The 27,519-nt window shown below is 38.1% G+C and overlaps 1 protein-coding gene across 1 annotated transcript; it reads left to right on the plus strand.

Annotated features, from left to right (window-relative positions):
- The first annotated feature begins 4,436 nt into the window (after window positions 1-4,436).
- LOC121368028 (ras-related protein Rab-3C-like) lies at window positions 4,437-27,351 on the plus strand. The gene is made up of 3 exons (XM_041492539.1): window positions 4,437-4,829; window positions 21,376-21,484; window positions 25,173-27,351. The coding sequence occupies exons 1-3, from the start codon at window positions 4,628-4,630 to the stop codon at window positions 25,468-25,470; spliced, it is 609 nt and encodes a 202-aa protein (XP_041348473.1). The 5' UTR covers window positions 4,437-4,627; the 3' UTR covers window positions 25,471-27,351.
- The last annotated feature ends 168 nt before the right edge of the window (window positions 27,352-27,519 follow it).

Consider the following 27,519-nt stretch of genomic DNA (forward strand, 5'->3'; position numbering starts at 1 on the left):
AATGTCAGTAATATGAGACTGAGTGTCAGTAATGTTAACGTTAGTAATACGGAAATGACTGCCAGTAACGCAGTTGACTCTCTGACACTATGAAGGAAGGTAGAAATATTTTTATTTAACGACGTACTCAACACATATTATTTGCTGTTATATGGCGTTGGCCATATGGTTAAGGACCACACAGATATTGAGGGAGGAAACCCGCTGTCGCCACTTCATGGACTATTCTTTTCGATAAGCAGCAAGTGATCTTTTATATGCACTATCCCACATACAGGATAGCACATACCACGGCCTTTGATATACCAGTCGTGGTGCACTGGCTGGAGCGAGAAATAGCCCAATGGGCCCACCGACGGGGATCGATCCTAGACCAACCGCGCATCAAGCGAACGCTTTACCACTGAGCTACGCCCCGCGCCCTGACACTATGAATGACGGTTTGGTTACACTCTTTGCTGTCACAGCTGGTGTGATTCCTTTTTTTTTTTTTTTTTTTAAAGAAATCTCAGAAAGGAGTAACTTCCGGATTTACTGGCGCACCAATGGAATCGTCTAAGCAGCATTAAAGGGATTTTTTCTCCCTCAAAAGGAAAATACATGTTTGTTTCCCCAGGAAAACTGATGGTAATAAATCTTTAATCTACTCACTTATAAAGCAGTAATACACCAACACAATATGCAGTGTTTAAAGTAGGTAATATACATGACAAATAGGAATTTATCAATCTGCCATGACAGTCGAGTTAACAGCTGGAGGGCTTTAGGGATCCCCCCCCCCCCCCCCCCCCCCCCCTCGAGCAAATTTTCTTTTTTTAAAACTATAACTTCTCTAGCCAGTCTGGACACACATCCCACCCCCCACCCACTGAAATTCCTGCACACGCGCCTAATAAATCACCAATACACACTACAGGAAGAAACCCGACAGCACAACCTTTCAATAAAGTTCCGGTTAAATATGTATACATGTGCTGACGGATTTCTTCCTGTAGTGTGTGTATTAGTGATTCATATGTTAATTATTTGTTATCAGCGAACTCGGAAATGGCAGAGAGCGATCATAACTGTCCAAATGTCCGTCTAACTCTTGAACGACAGAGTACTCGGGATAAAATGGACGATGCCCAAGACACGAACAATATCTGTGAAGGCAGGAACAATATGTATTTCAGCATTGTGGGACACCACTAACCCCCAGTCTAGAAGTTAAATCAGTGGTTCAAGCGTAAGGAACCCACTTTATCATGTAAACATGCTTCCTAATGACTTGATAACCCCTACCTATTATTCGAAGTGTTATCATGTAACTAGGAAGTGTTATCATGTCACTAGGAAATGAGTTGTGCGCATGACGAATGTTTGCTCAATTTTCAGGTAGATCGTTTTCTCATTTTTCAAACATCTATTTACAGCAATAATTGTTGAACTGCATAAATAAATAAATATAACATTTACACTTCCTGTAACATCAAATTACCTCTTATTTTTCAATTCTCCATTATTCGCTCCCATTCGGAACTAGCCAGCGTTTTTAATTAAACATTTTGAAACAAACCTTCCTGCAAAGAATGTTTACATTGGGAACAGCGTCTGACGTCACAGTCACTAGCAGCCAGTGATGTAGATCTTCAGGTCACACATAAACTTGAGTTTGTTTTCACAGAAAAAGCAGGCGCGGCTCCAGGATTTTTAAATAGGGGGGGGGGGGGGGGGGGCCTCGGGCGCGTCGCGCCCGAGATTCCTAGGGGGTCCGGGGGCATGCTCCCCCGCGAAATTTTGAAATTTAAGTGGCCTGAAACGCGATTTCCTCGCATCTGAGTAACAAAATAGCTATATTAACGTATGTTTTTGGTATTGTCATACTGTTTTTGTTATCTTCAAAATTTCATAAACTCTGGTCTCTTCTTTTTTTTAAAGTTAAAGTGGTCATCTCTCCTTCCCATATTAGGCTGGTTTTCCGTTGACTGCGGCTGCCGGTAAATGGGAAGAAATATCGAAACAGTTGTTTCAGTAATATATTAAAGCAGTCAGAAACATGTTTAATATACAGTTAGTAACATTTTATGCAGAAACATATATTTGTTATGTAATTACAATCATTAAAAAGTCTCTGTTGGTCGATACCATCTTAAAAATTGCAGCAAACTCAGGAATGTCCCTTTAAGACGATTTTCATGAACGAAATATAATTTAAAGACTCTTGGGAAATAAGTGCATTTTTGTGTAATTCCTCTCTAGTGTATGCTATAGTTAAAAAATAATAATAACTTGACCCCAAAAATAGGGGGGGGGGGGGCGGGCCCCTTGGGCCCCCCACTAAATCCGCGCCTGAAAAGGTACAAAAATTGTAATGTGACAAAACAGACTTTGAAAAATAATCAAAGTATTTTATTTCAAATTTGGAAACACATAACGTTTAGGCTGGCTATGCCATTACCAAGATGCTTTTGGGCACCTGCTATTGTCCGACTTCCGGAAGTAGTCTACACGATAAACTAATAGTTTCTATACAGCTTTTGACTGAAACATATTACAAAAATATAACTTGAAAGGGGTTGCAAGATAAAAACAAATATAAAGTTACTATGTTTTGATATCGTGGTTATTTGGCTCAGTTCGATAACGGTTTAACAGGCTCGCTGAAGCTCGCCTGTTACACCGTTATCTAAACCTCACCAAATAACCACGATACCAAAACATAGTAACCTGATATTCTGTATGTACACATTGTCCTTTATGATCAGTATCATGCAGTTGATAACCGTCCCAGAAAGCGTATACAAACCAGTAAGTATGTCTTCAGAATTAAGAGACTCAAAATGGTGTTAGGCACAACAACGTCCGTATCATCCAGCGCTTCTGAACAGACTGTAAATTACTCACATTTAATTGCTCGTGGGCTGAATGTTATATACATGTGATACAAATTTAATGTGATAAGTATGAATGATTCGTCAAAAGGTTGCATGATTAAGAATAAATGTAGGTAATAAAAATATGTCATTAGATGTCATATGCATGTGATGGATCTTCACTGAAATCATATATGATGAAAGTATAACGTATGTGTTTTATAATTTATACCATGTCATGCGATGAATCATCAATAAAATCATATGATAAAATTATGTATACGGTAAGTGTTTTATAGCTTATAAGATGTCATGTGATGAATGTTAAAAAAAATCATATGATAAAATTATATATGACTTACATACGGTAAGTGTTTTATAGCTTATACAGGCTTTCAAGCAAGATTTTGTGAAAAATAAGGGCTTTTTTTAGGGCAAAATTCTTAAAAAATAAGGGCTATTTTGAGGATTTTTTAGGAATTTTTGACAAAAATAAGGACTGAAATTCAATAATCAATATAAAAGAAAAACATTATGTACTCACCTCCAGGGAGAACATAAATACAAAAGCTAATTACCAACTCAGAAGATCATGCCAATGGTCATCAACAGCGATATTCAGCATATCAATACAACCAGATTAAAGTAATCTGATATGGTGCAAATCCATGCTGAATATGATGCTGATAACCACCAAGATGTCTTCTGAGAAATACATTAATTCAACATATTCATTATCTGAAAGTATACTAAGGCTAGATTTAATTAATTCCAACACTTATTTTATGTTGCATTTATCAAAAAAATTCAAAATTTGAAAATATAGGATTTTCACCAAAAAAATTGGGCTTTTTAGGATTTTGAAGCTTTAATAAGGAATATTAGGGCTGCTGTCAAAAAATAAGGAAAATTAGGAAAATAAGGGCCCGCTTGCAAGCCTGCTTATAACATATCATGTGATGAATTTTCAAAACAATCATATGATAAATGTGTAAATTATGTTTTTGTCTCTAATTTGACACTTGATGAAATATGAACATATGTTTCTTTCTTTTTCCTAGTTCCCTTTTAATTTTCTACCCGATTTAATTTATTTTCTTTTCTTTTCTTTTTTCTTCTTCTTTCCGTTTACTCTGTTCACGAAGCACTCAAACGTCCCAGACAAAGACTGCTACAATAGTCCTTTTAATACGCACTACGCAGCTATCGCCAGGATGTATTTTTAAAGACCACACTTCGACCAATCGGGTAGACGTAATGGGACAATACCCACACCAGCCATTAAAAATAGAACAACAAAATAGACGCTTTTCACTCAAGTGACCTCATCAGAATTTTACGTTTATTCTATAACGAACACCTGACGCAAACCTCCTATATTATATCATAATTGTATGTATGACAATTATTTGTTTACGTCGGTTGTCAGCGATGACCGAGAGGCTGTTTACGTACGTACTCTTTCCTTGTCATAGCTAGCCGGGATTACCCGCATCTAATTCAGTACGTTAAAGGCGGGGCTATTTACTTGAATGACATGTCTATTTTTGCTCATTAATTGGTGGTGTATGTTTTTTCCCTAGTCCGTATCGGCAGGTGACATAACATTCACCAATAAAAGCCTCGTCTCAGTAGAGGGCTTACAAAAAATATGAGCACAGCTGCGGTTTCCTTCGAACGAACAACTGGTGTTGATATTTGAATACACTCACGAATGAAGTGACGATAAGTTAAACGTATATGCAACTGGATATATTTAACAGACGTGCAATATGGAGTCATATGACTATACAATAAAAGTAATATTGCTCGGTGACTATGGCGTAGGGAAAACCAAACTGCTGGATTCCTTTGTTCGGTTCCAAGACTCGAGCCCAAGCTGCTGTTGTGTGATACGACATCATCACGGCTACGCCGAGATACAGCTACAACGGGATAAGCGAAACATACTAGTCAAACTGATTGATACAGAAGGTAAGCACACGTAGCATAGGAACCGTAATCGAGTTGTGAGAGACAAAACAAAACATGGGTTGCTTATCGATTGGCAATTGGATAAAGAAAGCAAGCGTAATTAAACAAATATACCCTATTACATCCCAAAAGAATAAGAAGTAGATTTTTTTTTAAAGATGACAAAACACACACACATTCACGCACACACATTCACGTACACACACATTCACGTACACACACACGCACACACACACACACACACACACACACACATATATATATATATATATATATATATATATATATATATATATATATATATATATATACACACACACAGAGAGAGAGAGAGAGAGAGAGAGAGAGAGAGAGAGAGAGAGAGAGAGAGAGAGAGAGAGAGCGAGAGAGAGAGAATTTTTATATAAAAAAGTAACAAATAAGCACACACACAAACACCAACACAAATAAAAAAAACAATGGAGAAATAAACACACAACAACGTGCGCGCGCTCGCAACATAACACACCCTCAAACTGACAGACCTAAAATACTCTCTCCCCCCCCCCCCACCCATCCTGAACCCATACGCTAACGGAGATCAGAATGTCCATAACGAACGTGCTTGTAAACAGTTGTAAACAGTACGTTACTTAGCTTACCTCAAAATACATTTACTGAATTGACGGCAACGGCAACTGACCTCGTAAAATCAACAACATAATTATTTAATAGCCAGTTACGTTAAATTGAATGGAATAGATAACATATTGCCATAGTTCCGTTAAGCTGAATTTAATTGATTTGAATTAAATCTTTATATATAAATAATTCTAATTCCTGCCAAAGACGACTACTTCGTATGTACGTTCTCGTTCCAGACAGTGCACCACAACTGGTATATCAAAGGCCGTAGTATGTGCTATCCTGTCTTTTGGATGGTACATATAAAAGGTCCCTTGCTACTAATGGAAAAATGTAGCAGGTTTACTCTCTAAGACTAAATGTCAAAATTACCAAATGTTTGACATCCAATAGCCTATGATTAATAAATCTAGTTGTGTCGTTAAACAAAACAAACTTTTTTTTTCGTATGCACGTGAATATTTTTATTTGACTTCACGGGGGGTACTTTGGTTTATTCGGATTTCCCCCGTCCCAACCAGTATTTCACGACCGCTACATCAAATACCATATTTACAGTCCTGTCTGTTTGAAAGTGCATAAGCCTATATAAGATTCTATGCTGATTTACAGTTAGTATTAAAGGCATATTGTCAAACCACTGACCTATTAAATAGCCTAACAAAGTATTACCTAAAAATATATAAATTCGATTTGTCCCTAAATATACTTTATTCAACCATCTACGTAGCCATCATACTCCACTTATTAATGATATTTCATAAAAAATAATTGAATTATGGCAATGGTCTATAATTAAAAAAAAACTAATATTGTCAACAGGGATGACATGGATTTCACTCCCATCGTGGTTCAGTTAAGGTGATGTGATAGCCAGATTTGCTTTCCAAATTTTAATGTAATTTTCATTTATTATCCATTTTTAGAGAAATAAGGTTATTAAATCTGTGACAGTATGCCTTTAAGTAGCCTACATGGCGGTAGAGGATTTACTATCTTGTTCCAAGGATCATATGTCGAAATAACCACGCTAGACACCATGTGTGCTGAGTTGTTGTTAAACAAACTTTTTTAACTTCACTGTGGATTGAGTCGAAGGCATATTCTTTTTCTTTTTCGAAAGTGGAGATATAATTCGTTGTAGGTTATTCGAATGATGCTAAATTCTAAAAGGGGCATATCATGGATAACAATGTTTAATCACGCGCACATGCATACATACACATATGTGCACACGCACACACACACACACGCACGCACGTAAGCGGTCTGCACACAGACACATACAAATCGCGTATGTACAGACGTACAACACACACACACACACACACACACACACACACACAGACAGACACACACACACACACACACAGAGACAGACACACACATGCGCGCACACACACACACACACACACACACATAGAAACACACACACATACACACACACATACACACACACCCCACACACATACAAACACACACACACACACACACACACACATACAAACACACACATGCCCACGTACAGGCAAATATATACACAGCCTAATCCACCGACTACATCCCTAAAATTACAAAGCAAAAGTTTCCAAACATCTGTGATTTCTAGTGGAAATTATATTTTCAGTTTTCATCATTCAAAATCATTTGTCTGTGCTCAAGTATATGTTACATGGAAAACATATTTATGCATATAAAATAAATCTCATACATTTAGCTGTGGAAAAATATGGGCCGATGTAATTCGAATGCATTCCTAGCCCTGAGCCAATGTGATGAAAAGACGATACTCCACCCATATATGACGCACAAAGACGTGCGACCTTTTTGATCAGATCAGAGGAGCAATTTTAAACACAATAGCGGGGGTCGGTGATGTCGACGGGGTTGGTAATGGTGTACTCAATAAGCGACCCATTGAAGATAGATTATTTTGTTTTGTGAGTGTAATGTTGAAATGAAAAAATACTGTTCGTGTTTAAAAAATAATGAAAGGAACAATTGGTTTGTGAAGTCTTAAAAAACGTTTTAAAAAAACGATTACTGATTATCTCACATATCTGTCAAACGGGCTATTTATATTTACGATTAGTAACATTTGTCAAGGAGCACACACAGACGCACGTTCGCACGCACGCACGCACAAACAAACAAGGGGAGTGAGAGGACCCAGTAAGTTGAAAACGTTTGTTGTTTGTGGAAACAAAAATTCCGAACACATACACACGCAGAATTATTCATACAAGTACACATGCATGCACTCACAAATATAGATACACACATACATACATACATACACACACATCCATCGCTCCATCTACACATCCATACATAGAGAATGTCCCGGTGGCCGAGTGGTTACGGTGGTCTTCTGGGAACTGCGAGCGATTCGGTGCTTAAGGTTCGAAACTCAGCAATGGCAATAGAGACAATTTGTGAGGCCAAAAAGGGTTTTTATTCTCTGTGCCCGTGCGTTTATAATTTTGTATATACTGGTCAAACCCGAGATACATACACTATAGATATATTCATACATCTCTCCCAAGCATAATCTTTCCATAATTAACTATAGATTAATGGCTTGCACTGGACGACAAGAGGGTGAAAAAAGAAAGAAATGTTTTATTTAACGACGCACTCAACACACTTTATTTACGGTTATATAGCGTAAGACATATGGTTGAGGACCACACAGATATTGAGAGGGGAAACCCGCTGTCGCCACTTCATAGGCTACTCTTTTCGATTAGCAGCAAGGGGTCTTTTATATGCACCACTCCACAGACAGGGTAGTACATACCACGTCCTTTGATATACCAGTCGTGGTGCACTGGCTGGAACTAGAAATAGCCCAATGGGCCCACTGACGGGGATCGATCCCACACCGACCGCGCATCGAGTGAGCTGTGGACGACAAGAGGGATTTCCCGAATAATGTTTGGCTAAATACAGCATGATAATCATGTTTGTTTCCTTGGTCAGCTGACCGTAAATAATTTTGGATAAACTTTGTATGTTGAATATGTACGCATAAAACAGTGACGTCACTAGTTAATGCGTGTGACATCACAATTTCTCTCTTAAAATAAAAAAAATGTCTACTAGTAAATGGAATTATTTGGTTGCAATTTTTTTAATAGGTATATAGCTGAAGGTATAAACTTTATGTTTCAAAACAAAAATAAAAAATTAGTTTTGGCAGGAAACGATATTATTACAACTTTGCCTTTAAAACAGTTTCCTCAGTTACACTAACATTTAGCGTACAATAATGGATACACAAACATTTTTAGATTTTAGCACTCTGGATTGTATTACTAACATTGATAAGGTCGTCCAATATCTCGTAACACCAGCTACGTTTTGACCAGAACATTAACCATGTATGCTTTAGAGTAGTAAGCTATCTGTTACATTCCTATCATAGTGCGCTACACCACCCGATCAAACAAACACCGCGGAACCTAAATCGGGTCATGTTTTGTAACCACACCTTTAGTACCAGTATTTAACTTGTCAAAGTACAGCGCGCCTCATTAACTGTGGACACATGAAAGTGCACTATATACCTGTCTAAACAGTGGGTTAACCGAATGCATTTTCCTCGTATTTAAATCGATGAATCACGACTGCATGACGTCTGTACTTACTCCGCTACACTCACCCAACCTAGATACTAACTAGACCTGTACTGATGTACGTCACATTCCGCCACGAGTCCCGCGTTTTAAATGGCGCGTAACGGAACGTTCGCCAGCAGGGGCTCAGTTATTCAAAGCTTAGTTAAAGGGACAGACCCTAGTTTCAACCTGTGAAAATTAACAGTAAGTGTAGTTAATCTACAAACCTGTAACACATTTGGATAACGTTACAACTGAGTAAAACATAAGTCTGTGACTTTAAAATGGTGAAATACCCTCTGAAAATAGACTAACACTCGACTCCATAACTGTTACTTCTTAGACGCACTTGCGTTTTTAAAAATATGAGAAATGCATTTTGTGACATTAAAACACCAGGATGACCAAAAACACTTCGAATGTACGGAAGTATGATTTCAGTTATCAAAATGGCTACAATAGTAAACAATATGCCTTAGTGTTTAAAAACTAGGGTAGGCCTCTGTCCCTTTAAATTACACGCTGGGTTGGTCTAATATTTTCTTTTAATTTTTTTTTGTGCATAAATACAAAATAAATTTTAGATTTGATTATGTATGGCTTTTCTAAACTTTAGATTTGATTATGTATGGCTGTTTCAGTGTTCTCGCTGTTCCATTTAAGCGGTGCGGCCCGCGCCACTATTGCATTTTGCCGCCCTCCTTTCGCGTTCTCAGCCCTCCTTTATTTTTCTGCGCTCCTCTTTATTTTCCAGCACCCTACTATATTTTCCAGCACCTATCTCCGCTATTTCCAAATGCACACTTTTTCCACGCATAAAAAAACACAACGATCAGTCTGCACGCTGGACATCAAACAAAAAAGGAATGGACAGAACAGTTCTAAACTTTAGATTTGATTATGTATGGCTGTTCTAAACTTTAGATTTGATTATGTATGGCTGTTCTAAACTTTACATTTGATTATGTATGGCTGTTCTAAACTTTAGATTTTATTATGTATGGCTGTTCTAAACTTTAGATTTGATTATGTATGGCATTTCTTGACTTTAGATTTGATTATGTATGGCTGTTCTAGACTTTAGATTTGATTATGTATGGCTGTTCTAAACTTTAGATTTGATTATGTATGGCTGTTCTAAACTTTAGATTTGATTATGTATGGCTGTTCTAAACTTTACATTTGATTATGTATGGCTGTTCTAAACTTTAGATTTGATTATGTATGGCTGTTCTAGACTTTAGATTTGATTATGTATGGCATTTCTAGACTTTAGATTTGATTATGTATGGCATTTCTAGACTTTAGATTTGATTATGTATGGCATTTCTAGACTTTAGATTTGATTATGTATGGCTGTTCTAGACTTTAGATTTGATTATGTATGGCTCCTTTGCAATTGGGTATTCAATTGTTATGTGTTCTGATTCAATCCTTAGTTTTGAACATTTCTGTTAACCATTGGTTAGGCCAACTAACCTTTGAACAACTGACCTCTGGTTTTGGGGGTTTAACGATAAATGAATGTGCCGTAGACGTTAAAAATGGGGGGGGGGGGGAGGCAAGTTAGTACTGTCCTACAATTCTGAAGATTATAATTATCCCACCCACCAGTTGCTAGCATCTCTCGGCGCCTAGGTCTATGTGTATTAGGCGAGGACATGCCAAAAAAAAACCCCACCTATATATTAAACGAATACCTTATAATGAAATATTAGCCACATGTGTACATATATTTGTGTTTGAGTAAGGACACCCCATCATAACGCCTCGCGATGACAAAAAGGTGATTTCCGTTTTCCTTTAGTCAATTTCCCTTTATGTCGAGCAGTATTTCTTCTGTTCCAGCGTTTGGAGTCTGTCACAACTGAAATAACTTAGGATGAGCCAAACATCGCCATATCATTGTGGCAAAGAAGTTATTTCATCAGGTTTATGACATTGATTAACTCCTGAAACATTTAAAGGTATACTGTCACGGATTTAAGTACCTTATTTCTCCAAAAGTAGATAATAAATGAAAATTACATCAATGTTCGGAAACCAACTCTGACTATCGAATCACCTTAACTAAACCATGATGGAGTTAAATCCATGTCAATCATCTTGACAGTATTCATTTTTAAATTATGGACCATTGCCATAATTCAATTTTTTTTTATTTATTTTTACAAAATATCATTAATAAGTGGAGCATGATGCTTAATTAGATTGTTGAATAAAGTACATTTTGGGACAAATGAAATACATATTGATCACGTATTACTTTGTTAGGCCATTTTTTAGGTCAGTGGTCTGTGACAATATGCCTTTAAAAAACTTTTAAAATTACACATCATTCAGAGGCCATTTCCCATACTTTTGTTTTTATCTCTTTTGATGAAAATATTGCACATGATATTTTTCATCGTTCAGATAAAAACAATTTGACATTTATAGGATGTGCAGACGTAGGATGCATCATCCACCTACACGTAAAACTTGGGGAGTGGCAATCCTCCTGTAGACGTAGAATGGATCGTCAACCTACACAAACCTGCGATTGCAGTTCTACAGACAGGATCCATTATCCACGTACACAAACCCGGGAAGTGGAAGTCCTCTTATAGACTATGATCCCTTATTCACCTACACAAACCCGGGAAGTGGCAGTCCTGTTATAGACTATGATCCCTTATCCACCTACACAAACCCGGGAAGTGGCAGTCCTCATATAGATTATGATCCCTTATCCACCTACACAAACCCGGGAAGTGACAGTCCTCTTATAGACTATGATCCATTATCTACCTACACAAACCCGGGAAGTGGAAGTCCACATATAGACTATGATCCATTATCCACCTACACAAACCCGGGAAGTGGAAGTCCTCATACAGGCTATGATCCATTATCTACCTACACAAACCCAGGAAGTAGCAGTCCTCATATAGACTATGATCTATTATTCACCTACACAAACCCGGGAAGTGACATTCCTCATAGGGATATATGATTCACCATCGACCTACACACACCCAGAAAGTGGCCGTCCTCCTACAGACATATGATCTACCATCCACCTACACAAACTTAGTAAGTGGGAGTCCTCGTACAGACATAGGACCCATCATCCACCTATAGTGAACGCCTGGGGTGTGGCAGTCATATACGCAGAGCAGTGACAATGAGTAATGGGAACATCTGGGATCGATCCCTGTCAGTGGCCCATTGGGCTATTTCTCTTTCCAGCCAGTGCACCATGACTGGTATATCAAAGGCCCTGGTATGTCCTATCGTGTTTGTGGGATAGAGCATATAAAAGATTCCTAGATACTAATGGAAATATGTAAGTGGTTTCCTCTCTAAGACTATTTGTCAGAATTACCAAATGTCTGATGTCCAATAGCCAATGATTAACAAATAAATGTGCTCTAGTGGTGTCATTAAACAAAACAAACTTCTATTTTTCATGGGAGCTGTTATGACCGTGTCAGTTTTTATTCATATCTTCAAAACACACATTGTTTAGAGTACATAGTGAACATTACAATTTCTATTAAAACAAACAGTTATTATATATTACATTTGAAGTAGTCGACTGAGATATTAGTATTCTCACCTTTTTCTTATTTTATCAGCTTTTATTGGATGGTAAAGATATATATATATATATATATATATATATATATATATATATATATATATATATATATATATATATATATATATATAAAAAGCCGAGGTAATGAAGGAAAACTGATCAGCTAGTGCAACAGACAAACCAGAATAGTTAAGCAAACTGAAGCTGGTATCCTTAATGAAGAAGCTATGTTTAGCAGCCTATTGGCTTGGGATACACCGGGTTCAAGTGAAGCTCATTCAAAGGATATAGGGCTTACATTTGCAATGAGGGTGTATACTGAATATCAAATCCAGAGGTAGTGAACACTATACCATGTCCACCTGTTGAATATGCAGGATTCTCTCCAGGTTATATTGAGTGAACAGTAATTGTGTGTTCAGTTATCTCTCCAGGTTCTGTTGTGTGTCCAGTGATCTTTCCAGGTTATGTTGTGTGTTGTGTGTACTCTCCAGATTCTGTTGTGTGTTCAGTACACACTCCTGGTTTTGTTGTGTATTTGGTGATCTTTCCGGGTTCTGTTATGTGTTCAATGGTCTCTTCAGGTTATAGTGTGTGTTCAGTGATATCTCCAGGTACCGTTGTGTGTCCGGTGATCTCTCCGAGTTCTATTGTGTGTTTAGTGATCTCTCCAGGTTCTGCTGTGTATCCAGTGGTCTCTCCAGGTTCTATTGTATGTTCAGTGATCTCTCCAGGTTCTGTTGTGTGTCCAGTGATCTTTCCAGGTTCTGTTGTGTGTCCAGTGATCTCTCCAAGTTCTGTTGTGTGTTCAGTGATCTCTCCAGGTTATATTGTGTGTGTTCAGTGATCTCTCCAGGTTATATTGTGTGTTCAGTGATCTCTCCAGGTTATGATGTGTGCTCAGTGATCTTTCCAGGTTCTGTTGTGTGTTCAGTGATCTCTCCAGGTTCTGTTGTGTGTGTTCGGTGATCTCTCCAGGTTCCGTTGTAAGTCTAGTGATATTTCTAGGTTCTGTTGTGTGTTCAGTGATCTCTCCAGGTTCTATCGTGTTCAGTGATCTCTCCAGGTTCTATTGTGTTCAGATATCTCTACAGGTTATGTATGATGTGTGTTCAGTGATATCTCCAGACTATGTTATGTGCAGTGTTCTCTCCGTGTTTTATTGAGTGTTAAGTGATAAATCCTTCGGTTTCTGTTTTATTGAGTGTTAAGTGATCAATCCTCCGGTTTCTGCTAAATTATTTTCTGGATCTGTTGTGAGTGATATGTCATGTTCAAGTTCTCTTTTGTGTACTACGTCATGATCATGGTATGTTGTATGTGTGTTCTGTCATGTTCTTCTTCAGGTTCTGTTGTGTGTACTATGTCACGTTCAGGTTCTGTTGTGTGTGCTATGTCATGTTCAGCTTCTGTTGTGCTAGCTATGTTGTGCTAATGTTTTGGTGTGTGTTGTTGTGTCATGTTCACGTTCAACATTCTGTTGCAAATATTCGTCAACTGTAAAGTTAATCAAAATTTCATAGATCTTGGTATCGTTTATGTTGAGGTCACATTCACTTCAGTCGCCTTTTAACCTTACGTCTGATTACACTGTCTTCTGTTACTGGACTCTGTCGTGGATAACTTACAATTGCGTTTGTATGTGCAATATTGTTAATCCATAATGCCTACATGTAGGGCAATCCTATAGATCTTCAAAGGCAGCTGAAAGACGGAACTTGATCATCGTAACATATAATTAAATACATCCAAAATCAGTGTAATTATGCTTGCACTTTGGTCGTATATGCCACATACAACATTACTATGAATTCAAATTGTATCTACAGATACAAATTACATGTTGGAAACTTCGATTAAAAAACCCTTCATAATAGATATTTGTTTTTCAAGAAAATTCACCAAAACAAGTTTATTATTATAATTATGGTGCACATAAAATAGCAAACCATACAAACATTAATGTTACTGCAGTTCTTATTTATATATACTGACACGATTCTTGTCTGTTGCCAAATGGTTCGTTGCATGTAGTATACATTTTTTTCTCTAGATTAGACCGGGCTCTCACAACGACAAAAGTCATATTATTTTTAGGATTCAAGCACATAAACATATTGACATAATGTATGCTCTGTTGTACTTCGCATTTGTAAATTATATCACAAACCGACACCAAAGAATGCATATGGGTCGTATTTGGCACATACGACCTATGTCAGACATAATTATATAACGAACTGTATTTAAAAAGGGTGTATCTACCACATACGACCAGTCGTGTTCATATAATGGACAGCAAGCAAATCGAAGGCAAATTGGTATCTGTGATTCACTTACGACCATTTAAATCCTTCTGTATAAGCGATGCTATTACGGACACAGCTACGATTTTTTGTGACAATACGTCACGAATATTTTTTAATATGGGAAATATATACCATATTAAAAATACGAATGACGAATTCTATTTATCATATCACTGTCAGTGTTGTTTATTTTTCACTTAAATGATTAATAAACAAACCCCAACGCTCGGACATAACAATTTGTTATGACGTATGAATACATGTACATGTCAGTCACTCAGCTAATAATCGGTTTGTCAATACACCTGTGCTTTCTGAAACTAGGTTAAAAGCGGACACAAAGAGTGTAGCTATTTAAACAATTTAATACTAATTTAACAGTTTTATATATAAACAATGAAATTATAATAAAATAATTGACAATAGCTAAAGTTTTCAAAATAACTTTTTACAGCATATTGCTGAGTACTACGTCATTGTCAAACATAGGCATATCTACGTCACTGACCTATTTAAGGGCTTCATCAAGTTCAGTCTGAGTCGGAAGCACTGTCGAAAATTGTTCTTCGTCGTTTTATGGGGACAACAGGACTTTTAGGCTGAGCCACATTTATTACGATGTTGCCCCCACTGACATTGCCTCCGAACATGGTGTTCACACCGCCGGAAATATTGATGATTTGTGATTGTTTCGAATTTAAGTGTTGTCGGATTTCCTTCGAAGACGAACACGGGGGAACCAAACTTGAGGATTCACCAGATGTAGATGGCGCTGACAGAATGTGCGACAGTTCTTTGTGTTGGTCGTCATTTATATAATATGGCAGTATGCATTAACTGAATGAATATTTGTGTCCTGTTATCTGCATGATTTGATGAGCAGGAACGTGATTGTCGTTCAGTTTTTGGATCAGATATTTGCGTGCAGAGTGGTTCGTCAGGCGTTAAGTGGTACACATATTACCACTCGAACACATGTTTTTCATCAGTCCAGCAAGTTTATTTCTACCAATGCATTGCCTGAGGAACCACTGTTCTGCTTTCGGCATACTGAGTGTGTGTGTGTGTAGCAATGTAGAATGGGTCGTCAGCTTCACAAATGTTTCGCGGTCGTTTTGAAGAATAAAACTTGAAAACTTCAACGGGACATCGTAGGGGATTTTGTGTGTTTGCCCACATTTTTGGAATAACGTCTCTGCAATCGCGGAGATTTTCGCATACTTTGCATACTTGCAAAAGACGACTTCAAAAGACGCCATGTTTCTTTGTCAACAATTTTGACAGGTGAAAATATAATTTGCATAATAATGTAATTTGCAAACTTATGTTCTAAATATTTGCATAGTTATGTCTAAAAATATGTGATTTATGTAATGGGCGTGCCCAATGCTATTCCTTAGTAGTGATATGATATATATATATATATATATATATATATATATATATATATATATATATATACACATATACATGTATATATACATGTATATGTATATGTATGTACGCGAGGACATATATATATATATATATATATATATATATATATATATATATATATATATATAATATATATATATATATATATATATACACACACACACACACACATATATATATATATATAGCCCCGCTTATTTTTTCAGCAAGGCCTAATTCTTTTTTAACAGTGATTGTCAGTAATGAATGTAATATACTTATTGCTACAAAGGGCAAACATATTTCTCCGATTAATAAAAAGAAAGAAAGAAATGTTTACTTATCGACGCAATCAACACATTTTATTTACGGTTATATGGCGTCAGAGATATGGTTAAGGACCACAGATTTTGAGAGGAAACCCGCTGTCGCTATTCTTTCCGATTAGCAGCAAGGGATCTTTTATTTGCGCCCCCCCCACAGGCAGGATAGCACAAACCATGGCCTTTGTTGAACCAGTTATGGATCACTGGTCGGTGCAAGTGGTTTACACCTACCCATTGAGCCTTGCGGAACACTCACTCACGGTTTGGAGTCGGTATCTGGATTAAACATCCCATGCCTCGACTGCCGATTAATAGTGTCAGGTGACAAACCACAGCAATTTACACTTCCATTTGAAATTGTATCCCAAGCCATAATACTTCTTTATGTAATATCTGTATGCAATACATACAACATGATATTTCAGTCATATTTCTGTGTGTGAAGATCTACTTTATGCTGAAGTTTTGTCATACAGATTATACAACGTTTGTTTTGTTTAACGACACCACTAGAGCACATTGATTAACTAACCATCGGCCATTGGATGTCAAACATGTGGTAATTCTGACATGTAGTCACCAAAGGAAACCCGCTACATTTGTCCTGATGCAGTAAGGGATCGTTTATATGTACTTTCCCAAAGACAGGAAAGCAGATACCACGGCCTTTGACCAGTTGTGGTGCACTGTTTGGAACGATAACAAAAAATCTGTTAAATGGATCCACCGAGGTGGTTCGATCTTGCGATGAAAGTACCCAAAGCGAGCACTCAACCGACTGAGCAAAATCCAACCCCCGGATACTGGTTGAGTGCAAGAAAAGGTCAACGAGTGCACTGATGGAATTACACCAATTGGTGGATCCAGAGGGGGTAACAGGGGTCCAGTGACACACACCCCTCCCCATCACCTGTTTTGAGAAGTGTCATCTTTAATGACGTTTTTAAAAAATAAAATAAAAATAATTATCATCCACAATATACAACACAAAATTACCATGAAAACGCATTTCTGAACATCTTTACTTCGAAAGTTTCAGAGGAACATTCCCTACGAACAGATTTCGCTCCTTTTTTTAGGATCAGCCCCTTACACCTCACAATGCATCGTACCTCAGACTAGCGCTCAACAACACACATTTAAAAGTAACAAATGCATCTGAACCAAGCGAACTATTCTACACAAGACACATACATGGAAGGAAGAAAATGTTGTATTTAACGACGCATTCAACACATTTTATTTACGATTATATGGCGTCGGACATATGGTTAAGGACCACACAGATATTGAGAGCGGAAACCCGCTGTCGCCACTTCATGGGCTACTCTTTTCAATTAGCAGCAAGGGATCTTTTATATGCACCATCCCAAGGACAGGATAGTACATAACACGGTCTTTGTTACACCAGTTGTGAAGCACTGGCTGGAACGGGAAATAACCCAATGGGCCCACCGACGGGAATCGATCCTTGATCAATCGCGCATCATGCGAGCGCTTTACCACTGAGCTACGTCCCGCCCCTGACACGTACATGGAGTAGGACGAGTGTGTGTTCTGAAATACATACTGATCCAATGTTGTTAGCTGCAGTACATTATTAAGCACAATTTTAATAGAATCACTGGGCCGATCACGAGTCAAATTCCTTATTCACGTGACTAGCTCCGAAATATTTAGACATATCTTAGTTGTTTATCACAAATTGCTATTGATGTCAGCCTACCTGCACGTTATGAAAAAGCTATGCAATATATTAACAGTCCACGTGATACATTACTGCTGGAAACTACCCAGGCGTTTGAATAGTAAAAGCAGACGACGCGTGTTACATATTACAAAGCACATCATATGAAAAACAAACCCCATCAAAATCTGATAAAATGTAGGGACCGATTTTCAGAAGTCAAGGAAACGGGAGACGAAAATGTACGTGTTATATATATAACGAAAGATTTTAGAAAGCTGACTTGTGACCCCCACCCACCCACTAAAGACTGTGCCCCCTCCACTGGAGGTTGTGCACCCTCCTCACACTAGATGTCGTTCCTAAACGCCTGATGCAGAATCAAACTCTGCGTATGAGATAGGGAATGAGTGAATGGATGTGTACCGACAACCCCATCATAATAGGGAAGGAAGGAAATGTTTTATTTAACGACGCACTCAATACATTTTATTTACCGTTATATGGCGTCGGACATATGGTTAAGGACCACACAGATATTGAAAATGGAGATCGGTTATTGGGTGTCAAATGAGATAGGATGTACGTGGTGATGTTTAGGTAGACCCTTTCCATGCATTGTATGCTTCTTTTTTTATTGGTTGAAGTGAGTTAATTACTGTGTGACTGGTTCCTCTAAATTTTGTATAATTTTATGCTATGTGCTTGTACGAAAATCATGTCAAAATACAAATATCAGGGTACCCTAAAAAAAAATGGTTCTAGACAAATTCTTTCCGATCCAACCAATAAAATATCATACCAATCACACATGGCAATATTTGTTGTTCAATTTGGCAGCAACCCAACATGCTTTTTTCTTCTCTTTTTTTGTTTGTTAAAAATCCATAGAGCTGCCAGTGTATTCACTACTGCTTGATCGATGTGCGTGATCAAGGAAGGAAGGAAATGTTTTATGTAACGAGACACTCAACACATTTTATGTACGGTTATATGGCGTCAGACATATGGTTAAGGACCACACAGATATTGAAGGAGGAAACCCGCTGTTACCACTTTATGGGCTACTCTTTTCGATTGGCAGCAAGGGATCTTTTATATGCACCATCCCATAGACAGGATAGCACATACCACGGCCTTTAGTGTACCAGTCGTAGTGCACTGGCTGGAGCGAGAAATAGCCCAATGGACCCACTGACGGGGATCGATCCTAGACCGACAGCGCATCAAGCGAGCGCTGTACCACTGGGCTACGTCCCGCCCATGTGCGTGATTACTGCCAGTATGTGCGTGATCACTGCCAGTATGTCCTGATCACTGCCAGTATGTGCATGATCACTGCCAGTATGTCCTGATCACTGCCAGTATGTCGTGATCACTGCCAGTATGTGCGTGATCACTGCCAGTATGTGCGTGATCACTGCCAGTATGTCGTGATCACTGCCAGTATAGAAGTAAGTGTATACTGACGTTCAAGTCTGAATGACATAACCTTCACCGCACTCAAACCTGTATCTCTGCACAAGGCAGAGTCCAAATGATAGTCTGACAAGCATATAGGCGTACAGGATCCTATTTTTGTAGGGGAGGAGGGGTGGGGTGGGGGCAGGCTGACTTTTGTCCAAGTTAAACGAAAATGCCCGAATCCGGATAACAACATTTATTGTTATTAGCATTACTACCAAACAGCTATATAGTGATGTAAACGAATAACTACGCATTTTTACATGGATTACGACTAATTTTGATGATAGAATGGTGGAAATACGTGTTAAAAATGTCTCAGGTTAGCACATTTTCCCCCGAATATTTGTATAATTTTTGACCGAATATGAGGTCTTACTCCAGCATTCCCTCCCCCCCCCCCCCTCCCCCCTGTCTCGTATGCTTATGCTGACAACATCGTAATTCAGGAATCACTGTTTCGCCTGTAAGAGAACTTCCATTTCTCAGGATGATAATGTTACTTTGCCTATAGGAAGACTGCCACTCTCTAGAATGAATGAATGAATGAATGTTTAATGACACCCCAGCAAGAAAAATACATCGGCTATTGGGTGTCAAACTATGGTAATGCAAACAAAATAATAAGGTGATGATCAACATCAATATCCAAATTCAAGATTCAAATAAAAACAGTGTAAAGAACTGTGCAAAAATACAAATATCACAGATAGATACTGACTTTTACTCAAAATTTCAATTTGTGCTGTATTGGCCATTCTCAAAGAGAATGTTACACCCCTGCACCACGGTGAGGTTACAGCACGCGCAGGGGCCACTCCCTAGAATGGTATATCCTACACCCTCCTTGTAAAACAAAATCTAAAAGAAGAATACATGATAAATGTTTTATTTAAACTGAAGTTGACAGGCTAGTAAACATGTTCTGAAAGTGGAGAAGCATGTCCGTAAAATCGATCTGTCTAAAGGGATCTATGTAGAGGTCCTTCGTCAGACTTTTTTCTTATTTAAGTGCCTAAAATAACAGTTTCAGTACACCCACAGCCTATGGACACCTGAAAGTGGGAGAAGTCAGTATCTTCTTAAAACTTTCTTTAAACTCTGTCTTCTGTCGAGTCACGATATGGAACACGTTAACAATTTTGTAATTCAGATGTTAATATCTTGAATACGAAGGGAATGTTTTATTTAACGACACACTCAACACATTTTATTTACGGTTATATGGCGTCAGACATATGGTTAAGGACCACACAGATATTGAAAGAGGCAACCCGCTGTCGCCACTTCATGGGTTACTCTTTCCGATTAGCAGCAAGGGGTCATTTATATGCACCATCCCATAGAAAGGATAGTACATACCACGGCCTTTGTTACACCAGTTGTGGAGCACTGGCTGGAGCGAGAAATTATCTTGAATACGATGCATCAGTTTCTAAAAGTCTTCTAGAAGTCCTTGCAAAATAACCTGCTGTACGTGTTTAATCGATCTATTATGATGGTTTTCTCATTTTCAGGTCAGGAGAGGTATCGCAGCCTGACGTCTTCTTATTACAGAGGGGCAAATGGATGCATACTGATGTATGACGTCACCGCGGAAACGACATTTGAAAATCTACATAATTGGTATGTGAAAAAGTTCTGTCAGTATGGATAAAAGAAGCACACGTCCCTAGAGATAAACTTGAAATGGGAGGGAGCGGGGGCTTGTATCCCCCACGTACCCAAAATATGCACTTGTTTATGTGTGTGTGTTTGTGTGTGTGTGTGTGTGTGTGTGTGTGTGTGTGTGTGTGTGTGTGTTCCGATATCCTCCCCCACAAACAAAAAGAAAACGAAGAAAAACAACAAGACCTTCGGAATGTTAACTTGATGATCAATATAATGGTAAGCAAACCAATATAACACAAAGCATATTTCAAAACATTATCGCAGATTCTTACAGAAGTTGTTATAAATGGTCTAAGAGATAGCGAATATGTGATGTATTCGCCACTCTCGAGGAAACCCTTGTGAATGTCCTTACCCTTGTACAACGACATGGAACAGCACACGCAGGGGGCTGTCTGACGGATGTATACAATGAATTGAACTGGAAACAGACGTAACGGCCCTGAATCGATTCATTTTGGTTTTAAGATTACTGTTGCTGTTGACAAACAAAATGACTTGATGGTTAATTATTAATTTGAATGTATACATTAACCCAGTGAAACGAATCATCTACTCGCATAAGAAATGGATATTACGTCTGGCGAACAAAGAACACATATTTTGTAGTAGTTATTTTTGAATAATATATTGAGCATCATCAAGTGGTGATGTTTTTTTGTATAGAACTTTGCACCAACAAGTTAATTTATATTTAACTGAATATTCAAGTATTTCGATACTACACTGAAATCCTTCTCTCTCCCCCCCCCCCCCCCCCCACACACACCTATAAAGCCCACAAACAAAAAACAAAAACAAACAAACAAAACATTTCAACAAAACTGAAACAAATTTGATGTATTTATTGTTTCAAACTCATATTGTTGTTTCCTGATGTAATATCAAAATTCATGGAATTTGCTGTCCGCTCTACAAAGTGGATATAAAAAGATCTTGCGATAAGTTTCTTCTTCTTCTTCTTCTTCTTCTTATTATTATTATTATTATTATTATTACTATCTGTATAATCTCCTGCAATTTCGACCATATCGTATGCTTACATACTCGCTGATTAGACAGGCGTATACAAATACCAGCATTTTGTCTTTGTTTTGTGTTTATTTATTTTTAAAAACTCCCCACAATTTTCACTTTGGGAAATAAAAATAAAATCATTTCTAATATTACAAGCAAATTCGGCAAACCATAAACACACGTCTCCAATATCACTAAATACTACATGCAATATAACTCAAAAAATCGTACAACTACAAGGTATATATAGAAAACTAAACGACCTTGCCTGTCGTACCATTTTTATGAAACGAGTGAACAGTTTTGGTATCTGACGAGCGAAAGCGAGTCAGTTACCAATACTGTTCACGGGTTTCATAAAAATGGTATGACAGGCAAGCTAGTTTGGTATTTTATTTATTACAAAACAAGTGCAAACAAGCCACAACGCAGAAGTAAGCAGATGTCGAGACCTACACCACGTTATTTTTTTTACGAACTGGGTCAGCAAGTGATCTACGTCACGTTCACGTCACGCTGGCCAATATTTCACTAGTTAGATATTGAGTGATTGTTATGACATGAGCAATATCTTACACTGGTGTGTAATAAATCAGGGCTATTCTCGTCACCATGTGCAGACACGACGGAGCAAGTGGAGGGGGGTGGGGGCTGGGGGGCTCTAGTTCCACCAATAATAATTATGAATAAAACATTTTGGTAGTAATACTTGTAGAATGCAGAAAATTTCATTTCAGGACATCCAGTTTTCGAAATATTTACGGGGGCATACCCCCGAACCCCCTAAAAACTTTGATTTGCGCCCAAGATCTCAGTACTCCCTCCCCAATATCTACTTGTCTCCGCCGTGCTTGAATGTGTCTTCTTTTAAAGCAGTGTATATATAGTTATTTATGTCTGTATACATTTTATAAAGACTCTTGTTGTCATCTTGTTGTTATAAACATATGATAAAGTTATTACGGTTACATAGCATCGGACTTATGGTTAAGGACCACAGACAGGAAACCTAGGTGGTTATGGGTATCCATACATTTCCAAGATTTAGGATACGTAATTTTACCCTTCGTACCCTCTGGCAGAAACCCTGTACCTGTCGCCGCCAATAACAAAGGATCTTTTATGAATACTGTCACGGGGATTCTATAATTCCCGTAACCGAATAAAACACGATTATCAAAATGTCTCTCCTATTTGTATATCTATTAGATCTCTCTGTAACAGGCTGTTAAACCCTAGTATGGCTCGTCTCTAGGTATGATCAGAGATACGATCTTATATAAAGTATATATTATTATAGTTCTCTAGAAAACACAACAAAAACACAATACACTTTGGAATCTGTATTAATCTACGCTGACAAATGTACAGCCGTAGTAGTAAATTAATAACAGCAATAATAACAACCCAGAACTGATCACTTAATTAGTTAATCTCTAGGTGTCTAGTTACACAATATGCGAATCACTTCACCGTTACACCACACCCACACGTGTGATAATTGAGAAACGCTTACAGGAGAAGTTAATTAATAAAGGAATTACAACACCATTCCTAACTGGTTAATTTATAATTAACCCTTACTACTCGTTCAGTAACGTGTGATAATTTAGAAACGCTTCTTGGGGAACTTAATTAATAAAGGAATTACAGCTCTATTCCTAACGGGTTAATTTTTAATTAACCCTTAACTACTCTTTCAGTAATCTGTAACACAAAATTAATACTGGTACCTATCACAATAAAGACAATAACCTACAGTTTACCTAGGGTCTTCTAGGATGACTGGCTAAGCTTTATATTACCAAATACTCATATAATGTTAGAACAAAAAGTCTACGATTTACTTCGTCAGATGACCGAAGACACCGTCTAAAGAATATTGGTATAATACAGTATTAAAATATTTAAAGTCACATCAATCACATCAAGGTTATACACAGAGCAGAAATGATATTTACCAAGTCCTAACGGACTACGTTCGTGATCCCCTGGAGCCGTCCTAATTCGTTCTCCTCGATATCTCTAAAACACTAGCTATTTATTATAAATCAGGATTTTGCCTGGGAGTACAAGGCGGTACCTCACGTATCATCTCATAGTCTGACTCTACTAGAGTCGGTATTATTTCTCTCTGATCGTCAGACTTACTGACGCCATCGTCGCCAAAATCACGGTTGTAAAACCGCACTCGCAGAGGTATTACGTAACTACTCGCCACATGGCCTCCGCAGCTGGACTAAGTGCATATTGGAATGTCCGATCGTGCGAAGTATTATGTAACAAGTTGCCCATCTGGGCTACGGGCAATAAACTGCACACGGCCCTCTAACACAATTAAAATCGCCACAGGCGAAACAAATTTAAGAGCATGTACCGTGACAAATACAGTTTTAAAGTTTTATAATATTCAAAGTACGGGAGCGCGGGGGGGGGGGGGGGGGGGGGGGAGATACGGTTGGAAGCTTCCAGCACCTATGGAATAAATGCATGTTTAACGACATCCCAGCACGAAAAATACATTGGCTATTGGGTATCAAACTATAGTAAATGCAAACAAATCCCAGCACCTATGGATTAAACAATGTACTGTTAATCACTAAAGTCTTGTCTTTGACTGTTCCAGGTTCGATGATATGAACAATTACGGGTCACATGAAATGCCAGTGATCCTGGCTGGATCCCGGTGTTTAGCAGACGATCGAGTCGTGTCCCGAGAACGAGGCGAGAAGTTCGCCGAGCACATGCACGTGCCGCACGTGGAGGTCGACTCGGCGTCCAATCACAACGTGATGAGCCTTCTGGAAGACGTCGTGGACTTAGTGGTCGCCAAACTGTCCAAATCGCCGTATGATGAACCCTCGACTACTACTCTACTATACACCAACAGGCAGACCAAAGGCAAAAGCTGGTGCAACTGTTGACGTCATTATTTATAGATAACAGCCCATCGAAAGCATAAAGACTGCATGCATTGGCAGCATGTTGTCAAATTCGTATCATGGGAGGAGAGAGGTGGCAGCTGCACACACGGAAAATTACGAAGAAGTGACCTGTTTGGTTTAACGATGTCCTTTTTCAATACCTGCCTGAAGAAGACCCAGTGTTACTGTGCCCTGGTTATTTTAGTGCTGCCATTCCCAGTTATTTTACGTACAACCATTGTTCTGTTGACAGTATGACAGTACGTTGACGGTACGTTTAAAATACATTATTTATAGAGTTGCATCTGGAGATAATGAGTAACACTTGTCACCAAAGGACAAAAAGCGGTGGATTTTAAAGTTTTTTTCCGTTTTGTCTAGCTGCAGAAGTATCTACATTACTGGAAACCAATTCTCTTTTTATTGACCGCATAGATATTTTAGGCCTGGTATGGCCCCGAAATGGCATTCACAGCGTGTGGACACATTGTTTCCAAAACATATTATAGTGAAAACACGTTTACAGCATGTTGACTGGATATTCTGACTATGTTGGGATTACAACATATGAAATAGTGTGTGGCAGTGGAGTAATGAAATCCATGCGCTAAAGACGTTTATTTTAGAGTCAATATTATAACGGTTTTACATGGAAACGCAACACAAGATGGGCCCACAAACTGAATCTCTTTCTTTTCTTTTTTTTTACCTTTTAATGCCTTTTAATATGACATTAGGGTGGCATACAAGTTAACTTGAATGCGTTTAAACTAGCCAAAAACAAATGTAAATACACGTGTATATAAAACCGAAATACTTAATTTATTGCAACAAGAACCTCAGTGACAACAACAAGACATTCTTTAACATCTATAAAGATGGTCGATTTAACTTGGCTTTCAGCGGTAATTAAATGCTACATATTGACTTTGAGATCAGACTGTCGTTCACTGCCGTCACGGATCTGTAATTAAGCTAATTGTCTAGGAGCCAATTCTGCACAAAAAAGTCCTACAAAATGATTTAGCATAACTCCCACTATATAGTTGGTTTATCACTTCAGGTTGGAATGATGGATAATTTTAGAACATTTCAGTCTGATGTATAGTTGAATTGAGGCTGTGACAATAGGTAACAGAGTATATTTATTAGAAGGTCGAGGTGGCATAGGAGCAAATTTGAATATTTTAGATTGTTTTCTTCGGCTCTTATAACCAAGATTCATCAAAAATTGTTGCTAATGACATGATCATATGAAATAAGCCGTTGTATTGCTGTTCAGTTAGTTCAATATGGTTATGGATGTTTTTCAAGGTGGCCATTATGTATCAATATGGCTGCCAAATGTTGAGGGGGCCGAGCGCTGGTGATCGCTCGTTTGATTGGGTTTTACGTCTAATTCTGAGTATATTCATTGAATTCATGTGATGGGGTTAAATATGATAAAACCAATGGAATTGTTGGCGAGTGCTCGTCCGCCTGAACCTGGCACGTTTATATCTGGCGTAATGCATCAGTAAATCTGAACCTAACAGGGTTAAGTGCATAACTACCCTATATGGAACTTTATTACAAATCAAGAGCGTTGCACAACGAAATATGATGAACATACAATAACAATATTACAGTGACAACATTGGTTTTACGGGAGATAATACGATAAAACTATTAACACTTTCAAATTGTATCTGTTCCAAAGGCAGAGCTAAAATGACGTGTTAATAAGGTTGTGACAACTAGTATTCTCATGAATCATTGTTTTATGTGTTAACATCTATAGGAGAATTGCTACTCCCCAGGGCCATGTTCCACGTACGAATTCGAAAAGATCTTAACGCTATGATTACCGTAAATGCATAAGGACAACTATAGTTAGGCACTTAAGGTGATCGTAGCGCTAAAACCGTTTTGTGGAACGAGGCTCAGAACATTGCTTTTTCTACTTTGCCCGCAGGAAGACTGCCACTCCCACGACTGGTTTGATATCTGCACAAGATGGAGGCTGAGCTCAATAAAATTTGTTTGTGATGACGTGCACCTGTAAATTAC

This window comes from Gigantopelta aegis, chromosome 3 (genome assembly GCF_016097555.1).
Source record: "Gigantopelta aegis isolate Gae_Host chromosome 3, Gae_host_genome, whole genome shotgun sequence".
NCBI lineage: Eukaryota > Metazoa > Mollusca > Gastropoda > Neomphalida > Peltospiridae > Gigantopelta > Gigantopelta aegis.